This window comes from Leucoraja erinacea, chromosome 9 (assembly GCF_028641065.1).
Source record: "Leucoraja erinacea ecotype New England chromosome 9, Leri_hhj_1, whole genome shotgun sequence".
Taxonomy (NCBI): domain Eukaryota; kingdom Metazoa; phylum Chordata; class Chondrichthyes; order Rajiformes; family Rajidae; genus Leucoraja; species Leucoraja erinaceus.
The window spans coordinates 65,259,146-65,271,166 of record NC_073385.1 but is presented as its reverse complement, the minus strand read 5'-3'; the positions used below and the strand labels follow the sequence as shown (position 1 = coordinate 65,271,166).

Here is a 12,021-nt window from a genome sequence, read left to right as displayed (position 1 = left end):
AGTCTCCTCCGCCATTCAATCATTGCTGATCTATCTCTCCCTTCCAACTTTCTCACTCCTAAATAAGGGACAAAAGGTCAAAATACGGGACAAATTCCCCAAGGCAATTCGTTGACCGACTGGGCCGTGTCTGGGTGAATGATGAGTTGTCCCGGGTGCTGGACTGCACACAAAGCCCAGCCGGCGGGCCAGCTGAGGAGTTTTGGCCCGGCACCCCGTCCAACCCATGAACCGATGATCGACCATGAGAAGGAGGGGTGGTGGTGTCGGCGGTAAGCGAAGGTCCGAAGGTCGGACAGCTGGCCAGGCTGCCAACAGACGGGGCCACGGGCGAGGCGCTGCTGCTGCTGTTGCACTCCATGGGCTGCACTACGTTGGGACGGGTGAGGCGGGGCCGGACGCAGCACTCTGACCTGACAGTCCCCTCGACCCGAGTAGTAGCGGTCAAACACGGGACAAGGGCCGGTCCCGTACTGGACAAACCAATTTAGCCCAATATACGGGATGTCCCGGCTAATACGGGTCAGTTGGCAACGCTACTCCTAACCCTATTCTACTCCCTTCTCCCCATAACCCCTGACACCCCATCTTCGCATGTACATTCTGAACACAACATTACTGCCATGCAAATACTGGCACACACATTCAGCAAGAAGCAGGAGCTAATGCAGATTCCCCATGTGCTTCATGTGAGTGGGTGCAAACACTTCCCTTGTCATCATTGTGCCCCAGGTTTATCAAGTCCTTACCAGTGTCCATGGATTTTGTATCTCCGATCTTACATGAAACATCACTGCTCATGTTGATTCAAGCACCCAGCCTCACCTTGAGTAGTTCCATCAGCTGCTCCTGTTGTCCAGCTTGCCTCATTTTATCTCCACGTTCCCCCATTTTATCGAGGAGCTCTTCCCACTTCTCGTTCAGCGCCACAAGTCGCGATTTGATGGCATCTCGAGCATAATGATTCTGATTGATGAGATTGTTTCCTGTCTAATGATTCAAACACAAACCATGCAAAAGATACATTAATGGCATCTGCAATGAAATATCCATTTTCACAATAATAGTTGCAGAATGCATTTTAGTGTTCATCTCCAAACTGGCTGGTTAGCACGGTGGGATTTTGGTTATTATATCATTAATGTGTTAGAAATAAAACTGCAACTTGTTATAATGAGAAAGGTTCGATGACCTAACATACAACTGCATTGATGCCAATAACATATTAGAAGATAGATGGACTATGTGAAGGACAACATGAACATCTGAATGCTAACACACAATTCATTCATTTAAAAGATTGTTATCAGCCAAAGTCTAAAGACAATGGCCCCTTGAGAATCCAGAGAAGCCAGGCTGCATTCAAGTGTAGGAAGGAACTGCAGATGTTAGTTTACATTGAAGATAGACACAAAATGCTGTTTGAAGGGTCTCGACCTGAAACGTCTCCCATTCCTTCTCTCCATAGATGCTGCCTGTCCCGCTGAGTTACTGCAGCATTTTGTGTCTATCCAGACTGCACTCGTCTGGGCAAATGAAATTAAAATGTGCTAGAAGCCATATATATAGGAGGGACAGACAGAGGGATGGAAAGAGGAATGGGCAGAGGCACCAAGGGACAGAGGGACAGACAGAGGGAGGCACAGAGGAGGCACCAAGGGACAGAGACAGAGGGACAGACAGAGGGAGGCACAGAGGGACAAAGGGACAGAGGGACAAACAGAGGGACAGAGAGACAAAGAGAGGGACAGAGAGACAAAGAGAGGGACAGGGGGGCAGAGAAGGACAGACAGAGAGACAGAGGCATGCAGGGACAGACAGAAGGACAGGGGATGGACAGAAGGACTAAGAGGGACAGACGGAGGGATGGATAGATAAAGGACAGATTGCATTATTTATTGTTGCCAAACTTGAGTGAACACAAGTGAAAAAACAATTCCATGTTGTCTTCACTAATCTACCTGTTGTAAGTGCAGTTGTCTATGACATTGTAGTAAGAGCTACCACAGACAGCCCTTGTGAAGTCAAAATCCCCCTTTTTCGCACTAAAGAAGCTTCCATCACTTTGTGTAATGCTATGGATGTTGACAATATCTGACAGCTGTCAATGGTGGCAGAGTGTATTCCAACATAATTCATAAGCTCACAACCTGAAACATTCCTCACTCCCCCACAGCTACTATCAAACAGAGCAACCTGTTGTCATTGATTGCGGTGTGCGGCAGATCGGGCAATGAGCAGGGTCACGTTTACATAAAGATGACATTTCAATCTGACAAAGTTGTGTCGCAGGGCTACATACACACTGAGGCCGCAAAAGAAGTGAGAAATAGACAGCGTTAAATAACCCTACAACAGATCTGCTGTTCTTCTTAGTAATGAAGTAGTGATTTATTTGCACTGTCTCCAATCTAGTTGTATTCACAATGTGGTTTCCTCTACAATGGAGAAACTAAACTCAGATTGGGTCACTGCCTTGTGGAGAACCTGCATTTTGTCAGCAGGGATAACTGAAGAAGGGTCTGATGAAGGGTCTCGACCAAAAACGTCACCCATTCCTTCTCTCCAGAGATGCTGCCTGTCCCGCTGAGTTACTCCAGCGTTTTTTCTCTCTGCCTTTAGGATAACTCTGAGCTCTCTCTTGACTCCTACTTGTGTCTCCTTCCTATGTGTCTCCTTCCACTGTGATCCACTGTCTGTGGCCTCTTACACAGTTTCAATGAGCCCCATTGTCATCTTACAAACAACGTTCCTTCTGTTTAAGAAGGAACTGCAGATGCTGGAAAATCGAAGGTACACAAAATGCTGGAGAAACTCAGCGGGTGCAGCAGCATCTATGGAGCGAAGGAAATAGGCTGAACATAGGTAGGGAGGGATTTAACCAAGGGGGATAGGATGGAGTCAAGGTATGTGGAAATGAGTTTGATAGGGCACGAATTTCCTTTGCCCCATAGATGCTGCTGCACCCGCTGAGTTTCTCCAGCATTTTTGTGAACTTTCCTTCTGGATGCAATAGTGAATGTTCCAACTTTAGGTAATTCACTCCCTCTGTCTGTGTTAGACCCAGTAATTTCTGCTGGAAGTCATCCATCTAAAGGTCGAGGAGAGAGTTGGAGAGCAGCCATTTTGAGAGGAGAGTAGGCATTTTGTAAAACTGGCGAGAATGCAATTTTATGATTGGAAAGGAAGCTTTGTTTCAAGTTAGGGTGGGAAAAGCAGGCATTTAATTGTATGAGGAAGAGACTCGGTTTAGTTTAGAGATACAGTGCAGAAACAGGCCCTTCTGCCCACCAAAGCCCAGCACTGAGGAAGCGGATGAACTGTTGCTTGGATACACTTCACAAAGTTGGCATTGGTGCTTGGAAGTATGATGTTGCCGCCATTGCGGAAACGCGTTTGCGGGAGCTCAATATTCTGGGGTTTCGATGTTTCAGATGTGATCGGGAGCAAGGCAAAATAGTTGGAGGAGTTGCGTTACTGGTCAGGGGGACGATCACAGCGGCACTCAGAGAGGACATACTGGAGGGTTCAACTGCTGAGGCCATATTGACAGAGCTTAGAAATAGGAAAGGTGCAAGCACTGTAATGGGATTGTGCTGTAGACTCCCCAATAGAGGACCAGATATGTAGACAGATCATCGAAAGATGCCCAAGCAACATGGTTGTCTTAGTGGGCGATTTAATGGGCCTGTCCCACTTACGCGACTTTTTCGGCGACTGCCCGGCACCCGTCATAGGTCGTAGGTCGTTGCAGGTCAACGAAAATGGTTCAACATGTTGAAAATCCAGCGGAGACCAGAACAAAATATGACTCTTTGGGTGACTACTCACGACCATACAGGCTTCACCCCGCGACATGTCGCCATGCCAGGGTGGCGCCTGTATGGTCGTGAGTAGTCTCCTCAGTTCCCTGGAGAAAAGGAATAGGTGACGTTTCGGGTCTAAAGAAGGGTCTCAACCCGAATCATCACCCTTTCCTTCTCTACAGAGATGCTGCCTGTCCCGCTGACTTACTCCAGCATTTTGTGTCTATCTTTGATAACATTTATATTTGGTTTAAAAAAAAGCAGTAAAGGGCCTGTCCTACTGTACGCGTTTACCCAAGAGCGCTCCCGAGTTTAAAGAAAAAAATCAAACTCGTGGTAGTATGTAGAATGTATGGAGCTCGGGACGTCTCTTAGCGGCTCGTAACGCTAACGGCAGGTACTCGGGAAACGCGGTAAGTTCGTGAAGTTTTTTCAACATGTTGAAAAATGTCCACGAGAGCCCCGAGTACCTACGAGCGGCATTACCATAATTCTCCGAGATCGAATCAGGGGAAACTCGGGAGAACTCTTGAATTAGCTTGTACAGTGGGACAGGCCCTTTAGTAACGGCATTGAACAAGATCCAGGTTGCATGGCAGCCTATGCTTCAGAGACTTAGTCAATGGTCTCGGGCTGTTAATTAAGGGAGCCCATTTAACAGATATGGCCGCACCTGCTTCAGATCATCCGCTCGTATCTGGTTTGCCATCACCTCCTTCTCCATGGCCTCATGTCGCTTCAGTTTGCGCAGGATGTTTGCGGGGTCCCGGTATGATTCATCGGAGGCAACCACGTACTTTTCATCGATCCACATCAGGAGCTCAGCTGCATCTCTGTGAAATTCCTAAAGGGGAGGAAAGGAAAGACTGAAGCGGGATTTCAACCTTGGTCGGAATACAAACTTAATTCTGGCCAACACACCTCAGAAAAGATCAATTGGGCTGGTCCTCGAGTTTGTGTTCGTTAAGGGTGCAAAGAATGAGATTGAATTCTTGCATTCCACTTTTTTTTATTCTGAACTATTCCTTCTCACAGAAATGTTTCCTTCTTACAGGTGCGGAGGGTGCAAAGGCCTCGACCTCCACTTCCACAAAGGAGGAAGGTGACTGAACTATATTGCCTTCCATCACAGTGAGGAATGTGGATTCCACTGTGGTGGATGTTTATGTTAAATGTTATTTTATGTGGCTGTGTGTCTTATTGCTTTTCACTTAGTATGGCTGTACGGCAACTCAAATTTCACTGTACCTTAGTTGGTTATAAGTGACAATAAACGCAAACTTGAACCTGTGTGCATCTCGCAGTGGTCAAATACCATGTTAAGGATAGTCGCAGAGTCAGATATACATAACGGATACAGGCACTTCAGCCCAACACAATGGTCTGAAGAAGGGTCTCGACCCGAAACATCACCCATCCCTCTCTCCAGAGATGATGCCTGTCCCGCTGAGTTACTCCAGCCTTTTGTGTCTGTCCTCTAACTGAGTCGTAGTGATGCAGTGTGGAAACTGGCCCTTCAGCCCAACTTGCCCACACTGCCCAACATGTCCCAACTACACTGCACTAGGCCCACCTGCCTGCATTTGGTCCGTATCCCTCCAAACCTGTCCTATCCATGTACCTGTCTAACATTGGGATAGCCCCAGCCTCAACTCCCTCCTCTGGCAGCTTGTTCCATACACCCACCGCCCTTTGTGTGAAAAAGGTACCCCTCAGATTCCTATTAAATCTTTTCCCCTTCACCTTAAACCTATGTCCCCTGGTTCTCGATTCCCCTACTCTTCCCCTGGGAAAGAGACTCTTGTGCATCTACCCGATCTTTTCCTCTCATGATTTTATACACTCTTAAGTTCTCTTAGTTTAACAATATTTGGCCTTTGTCCTGACTCATTGGGCTAGAAATTCCTCTGCGTGTACCTTGCTACTAAGCTGGTCCTGTGTAGGGAACTCGTGCCTGTGTAACCATGCCATTGCTAGGAGTTTTGAATCGCATTACATGACTGTGTGGTGCGCTGCTTTACTGCTGGCTGGGCCATAAACACTAGTTATTAAAACCAAACCTGCAACTCTGAAACTAATTCTGCACTTGTTGACGTCAGAGCTCTTGTTCTGAAAGGGAGTTAGTCACTAAAGAATACCAGTGTTGGAAGGCAAATGAATTTTTAAATTGAGCTCCAAATAGATTATCATTAAGAAGGGCAGCACAGTGGCGCAGCGGTAGAGTTGCTGCCTTACAAGCCAGAGACCCGGGTTCGATCTACACTACGGGTGCTGTCCGTACGGAGTTTGTACGTTCTCCCTGTGACTTGAGTGGTTTTTCTCCGGGATCTCCGGATTCCTCCCACTCCAAAGACGTAGGTCAATTGGCTTGGTATAGTTGTAAATTGTCCCTGGTGTGTGTAGGATAGCATTAGTGTACGGGGATCGCTGGTTGGCGTGGACTCCAGTGGACCGGCGGGCCTGTTTCAATGCAGTATCTCTAAATAAATAAACTAAAACTAAAATCACAGATTCTCAGATATGGAGTTCACCTTTTTTTTTTTTTTTTTTTTTTTTTTAATCAAAAAATTTATTCAATTATTAAAAAATAATATTTACACTACAATACAACAAGCCAGAACCCACCACCATAAATACAATACAAACATGTATCCATAATAAACTATTATACAATTATGATACAATCCTTATTGAGGATACATTCAACATCCTGCGGAGCCCAGCGGTCCCGGAACTCTCTCAGGGTGATGGAGTTCACCTTGGCAGGCTAGACAGAAGGGTGCAAGGATGATTTGAATCGTGCTGCTGTCCAGGAGCCTTCCAATTCTGAAAGCCCTGTCCCAAGTTGCAAGTTCATTCAAGAGCTCTCACGAGTTTAAAAAAAATCAAACTCATGGTAAGCACGGAGAATGAACGTAGCGGGTACGTCGGAGCTCGGGGACGTCTCTAAGCACTAACGGCAGGTGCTCAGGAAGACTCGCTAACGGCAGGTAAGCACGGGAAGACTCGTGAAGATTTTTCAACACGTTGAAAAATGTCCACGAGAGCCCCGGGTACCGACGAGTGGCCATTACCGTAAATCTCCGAGTTCGAATCAGGGCAAACTCGGGAGAACTCTTGGAATGAACTCGTACAGTGGGACAGGGCTATGGACCTGTGCTGGAAGGTTGTCTTTCTAGTGAGTCTGCATGGATACAAACCTGAAGTTTCTGCGACTCTGACAGCCTGTTTCGCCGATAGTCACTGCTCCGTTTAAGATCACTCCATCTGTCAATGATCAGAAAAACTCTCTTCTGGATCCTAGAGATGAATAGAAATATTGTCACTGCTAAGTTCACAACAATTTGGAATGGAACCAGCATCACTATTACAGAGCAATTGATCATTCACCTCAATGCTTGCGCTTAAAATTCCTATTCTGTTTGTCTCCAAGTCAGAAGTATCGACAATTCCAGAGTTAAATAATGCCACTGAATTACTTCGACTTTCTCAGGATCTATCTGTTGTCTCTCTGAGAAAGGAATTCCCTGCCACAGAGGGCAGTGGAGGCCAAATCACTGGATGGATTTAAGAGAGAGTTAGATAGAGCTCTAGGGGCTAGTGGAATCAAGGGATATGGGGAGAAGGCAGGCATGGGTTATTAATTGGGGATGATCAGCCATGATCACAATGAATGGTAGTGTTGGCACGAGGGGCCGAATGGCCTCCTCCTGCACCTATTTTCTATTTTTCTAGGACAATTCTAGAAATGCTGGAGATTGCAAAAGGCAGTGGTTGATTCAGTTGAGTCAGTGTATTTCCGTGTCGGAGTAGCGGTGGGTGATTTCAACAGGCAGCCAGTGGATCTGTTGAATGATCAAAATTGGCTAATTGACCCGCCGATACAAAGAAGGCAAGGTGTAGCGGAGCGACCTATTGGGAGCAGCAGTGTTGAGCAAGTGGTTGTGTTGAGGGGAAGTGTGAGGCTTTGGCTCAAGAGGCTTCAGCGAGGAGGCTGAGCAGAGAGGGGCATGAGGCACCCTGCAGGCTGCTGTTTCTTGCGTGTGATTGGTGTGCTTTTTTGTCTCCCTTGGTTTTATTGCAGTAAGTGCGGCACGGTGGCGCAGCGGTAGAGCTCCTACCAAACAGCGCCAGAGACTGGGCGTCAATTCTGACTACGGGTGCTGTCTGTACGGAGTTTGTACGTTCTCCCCGTGACCTGCGTGGGTTTTCTCCGGGATGTAAATTGTCCCTTATGTCATAGAGTCATAGAGTCATAGAGTGATAAACAGGCCCTTCGGCCCAACTCGCCCATACCAGCCAACTATGTCCCAGCTACTCCAGTCCCACCTGCCTGCGCTTGGTCCGTATCCCTCCAAACCTGTCCTATCCATGTACCTGTCCAACTGTTTCTTAAACGATGGGATAGTCCCAGCCTCAACTTCCTCCTCTGGCAGCTTGTTCCATACAGCTGTGTGAAAAAGTTACTCCTCGGATTCCTATCAAATCTTTTCCTCATCACCTTGAACCCATGTCCTCTGGTCCACGATTCCCCTACTCTGGGTAAAAGACTCTGTGCATCTACCCGATCTATTCCTCTCATGATTTTGTACACCTCTATAAGATCTCCCCTCATCCTCCTACTATCCATGGAATAGACATGGTGTTAGTGTGTGGGGATCGCTGGTCGGTGCGGACTCGGTGGGCTGAAGGACCTGTTTCCGCGCTGTATCTAAATTCGTGGAGGAAACCTCCTGCAGGATGTGGGAAGTCAGGGAAATTGCCGGTGTTCCTGATGACCACCCCTGTGGGAATTGTGTCCAGGTGCAGCTCCTTTTACCGGCCACATTAGGGAACTGGAGCTACAGCTGGAGGTCCTCAGATGGTCCAGGAGAACAAGAGGAGTAGCAGTGGGGTGGTCAGGCTATGGTACAGTGGTAGAGTAGATGGGTGACCATGAGGAAAGGGAGTGGACAGAGAGTCCAAGTGACCCCAGTGGCCATTCCCCTTCAACCGGGAACTCCCTCTTGGATCCTATTGAGGGGATGACATGTCAAGAATGAGCAGCATTAGAGGGCAGGGCAGTGACACAGAGTCTGGCTCTGGGCCACAGTGGAGAAGAGTAACGTCAGGCAGAACCATAGTGGTCGGAGGCTCGTTAGTTAGGAGGACAGACAGGGGATTCTGTGGCAGCAGTCGGGACTCCAGGATGGTGTGTTGCCTCTCTGGTGCCAGGGTCCAGGATGTCTCGGAGTGGCTACACCACGTTCTCAAGGAGTGAGCAGAACAGAAGTTGGCACAAATTACAGAAGTAGGGAAATGGATGAGGTGATGTAAAAGGATTATAGGGAGTTAAGCAAAAGGCTCTTGATCTCTGGATTACTTACAGTGCCAGTGAGGGTGGGAGCAGGAAGATAGGGCAGATAGATTCATGTGTGGCTGAGGCATGTGTTGGTGCAGGGGGCAGGGGTTCAGATTTTTAGGCCATTGGGATCTCCTGGGGCAGAGGTAACCTGTACCATCAATGTAAAGCACTTTGGCCAACGAGAGTTGTTTTTTAAATGTGCTATAGAAATAAAAGTGACTTGACTTGACTTGACTTGTACGAGAGGGATGAGTACACCTGAATTGAAGGGGAACTAATATCCTGCCAGGCAGGTTTACTAGTGCCACATGGATGGATTTAAACTAGACTAGCAGGGGGGGTGAGATCCAATGCAAGATAGAGGCCGATGAGAGACTGGAGTCACTATGGATGGCGATGAAAGAAAGTTTGATGGGCAGGAGCACAGCAGGGAACAAGCAATGAATGATGGATTGAATTGCATCAAGATGGATGAACTTAGAGTGATAGTGTGGCATATTGTAGCCGTTACAGAAATCTGGCTAAGAATGGGACTAGGGATGGCGGCTTAATGTTCAACAGTACTAGAGGAGTGATCGAAGTGGGGGTAAAATAGGAGAGGGTGTTGCTTAATGGAGAATGTAACCGCAGTAGTTCCAGATAACATTATTGATGGTTCTTCCTGTGAGGTTCTATGGGTGGAGCTGAGGAATAAAAAGAGGATGTTTAAGAAAGAACTGCAGATGCTGGAAAAATCGAAGGTAGACAAAAATGCTGGGGAAACTCAGCGGGTGAGGCAGCATCTATGGAGTGAAGGAATAGGCAACTTTTCTGGTCGAGACCCTTCTTCAGACTGATGTGGGGGGGGCTGGGAGGTGGGAAAAAGAAAGAAAGAGGTGGAGACAGTAGGCTGTGGGAGAGCTGGGAAGGGGAGGGGAAGGAGGGAGAAAGTAAGGACTACCTGAAATTGGAGAAGTCAATGTTCATACCGCTGGGGTGATGGTCGCCTTGTTCTTAGTAGGTCCCCCTTGGTCATTACTGACCATGGGTCACCTTGTCCAGAGTGTACTCTAGGCCCCCAAATAGTCAACGGGAATTAGAAGAGCAAATATACCAGGCAGCTACAAGACCAATAAGGTTGGCATAATAGGATATTTTAAAGGGGCTGTCCCACTTGGGCGACCTAATTGCCAAGATTTAAAAAATGACATGTTGAAGACCTCCTTCGACTATGTTGAAGACCAGCTTCAACTAGCTACGACTAACTTCGGGAAAATTGGACACCGAATAGTGGAGAGTGAAGATGACCTCCTTCGATCTCTTTCGACCTCCCTTCAACTCTGATGAAGACTATCTACGACTACCTTCGATTACCTTCGTACCTGTACGTCTTTTTAGTGTGGGAGGGAACCGATGATCTTTTCCCCAGATTACAGGGAGAACGTACAAACTCCGTACAGACAGCACCAGTAGTCAAGCTCGAACCTGGGTCTCCGGCGCTGCATTCGCTGCAAGGCAGCAACTCTACTGCTGCGCCACCGTGACCGCCCTTATTGTGTTCAGTTTTGATCACCCCACTATAGGAAGGATATTGTTTAGCTGGAAAGAGTGCAGAGAATATTTACAAGGATGTTACCAGGACTTTGAGGGTTTAGGGAGGTCGGGCAGGCTAGGACATTATTACTTAGAGCATAGGGGTTCTTAAGGGGTTGGACAGGCTAGATGCAGGAAGATTGTTCCCGATGTTAGGGAAGTCCAGGACAAGGGGTCACATCTTAAGGATAAGGGGGAAATCCTTTAAAACCGAGATGAGAAGAACTTTTTTCACACAGAGAGTGGTGAATCTCTGGAACTCTCTGCCACAGAGGGTAGTTCAGGCCAGTTCATTGGCTATATTTAAGAGGGAGTTAGATGTGGCCCTTGTGGCTAAGGGGATCAGGGGGTATGGAGAGAAGGCAGGTACGGGATACTGAGTTGGATGATCAGCCATGATCATATTGAATGGTGGTGCAGGCTCGAAGGGCCGAATGGCCTACTCCTGCACCTAATTTCTATGTTTCTATGTTTCTATAGAAGGATGAGGGATGATCTTATAGAGGTGTATAAAATTATGAGATGAATAGATCTGGTAAATGCATCCACGAAGGGGAATAAAGGACCAGGGGACATGGATTTAAGGTGAGAGGGGAAGGATTTAATAGGATCCTGAGGGGCAAGTCTATCACACAGTGGGTAGTGGGTAGAATATCAAGCGAGCTGCCAGATGTCATGAGGCAGGAATTTTAGTTTAGTTTAAGTTTTTAGTTTAGAGACACTGCAAGGAAACAGGCCCTTCGGCTCACCGGGTCGGTGCAGACCAGCGATCTCCACACACTAACACTATCCTACACCCACTGGTGATAATGTTTACATTTACCAAGCCAATTCACCTACAAACCTGCGGTAGAGTTGCTGTCCCGACTGCGGGTGCCGTCTGTATGGAGTTTATACGTTCTCCCCGTGACCTGCGAGGGTTTTCTCCAAGATCTTCCGTCTTCTCCCACTCTCCAAAGTCGTACAGGTTTTGTAGGTTAATTGGCTTGGTGTAAATGTAAACAATTGTCCCCGGATTGTGTAGGGTAGGGTTAATGTGTGGGGATCGTCAGTCTATGCGGGCCGAAGGGCCTGTTTCCGCACTGTATCTCTAAACTAAAACTAAACATCTGCAAATTACTGCTACTCTTTATTGTCACAGATCCTCGGGTAATTCCACAAACAAGTTCTTCACTGAAAACCTAAAGATCAAAGGATCACAAGAGAAATCCAACATTATGGAAAATAAAATAAGGGTAAACTATAATCGTATCATGTGTTTCATTGGGGTTTAAAATAAGAGGGATTTATATGACCTAG

The 12,021-nt window shown here is 47.2% G+C and overlaps 1 protein-coding gene across 1 annotated transcript in view; it reads right to left on the bottom strand.

The window, feature by feature from the left end:
• Window positions 1–12,021, bottom strand: part of sptbn5 (spectrin, beta, non-erythrocytic 5) — a 217,314-nt gene that overhangs the window by 114,696 nt on the left and 90,597 nt on the right. Inside the window, exons 21-23 of the mRNA XM_055641059.1 lie at window positions 7,007–7,106; window positions 4,480–4,650; window positions 826–990 (exon numbers count right to left, since the gene is read on the bottom strand). Of these exons, the coding sequence (XP_055497034.1) occupies window positions 826–990; window positions 4,480–4,650; window positions 7,007–7,106 (436 nt within the window). The remainder of the gene's footprint in view (window positions 1–825; window positions 991–4,479; window positions 4,651–7,006; window positions 7,107–12,021) is intronic.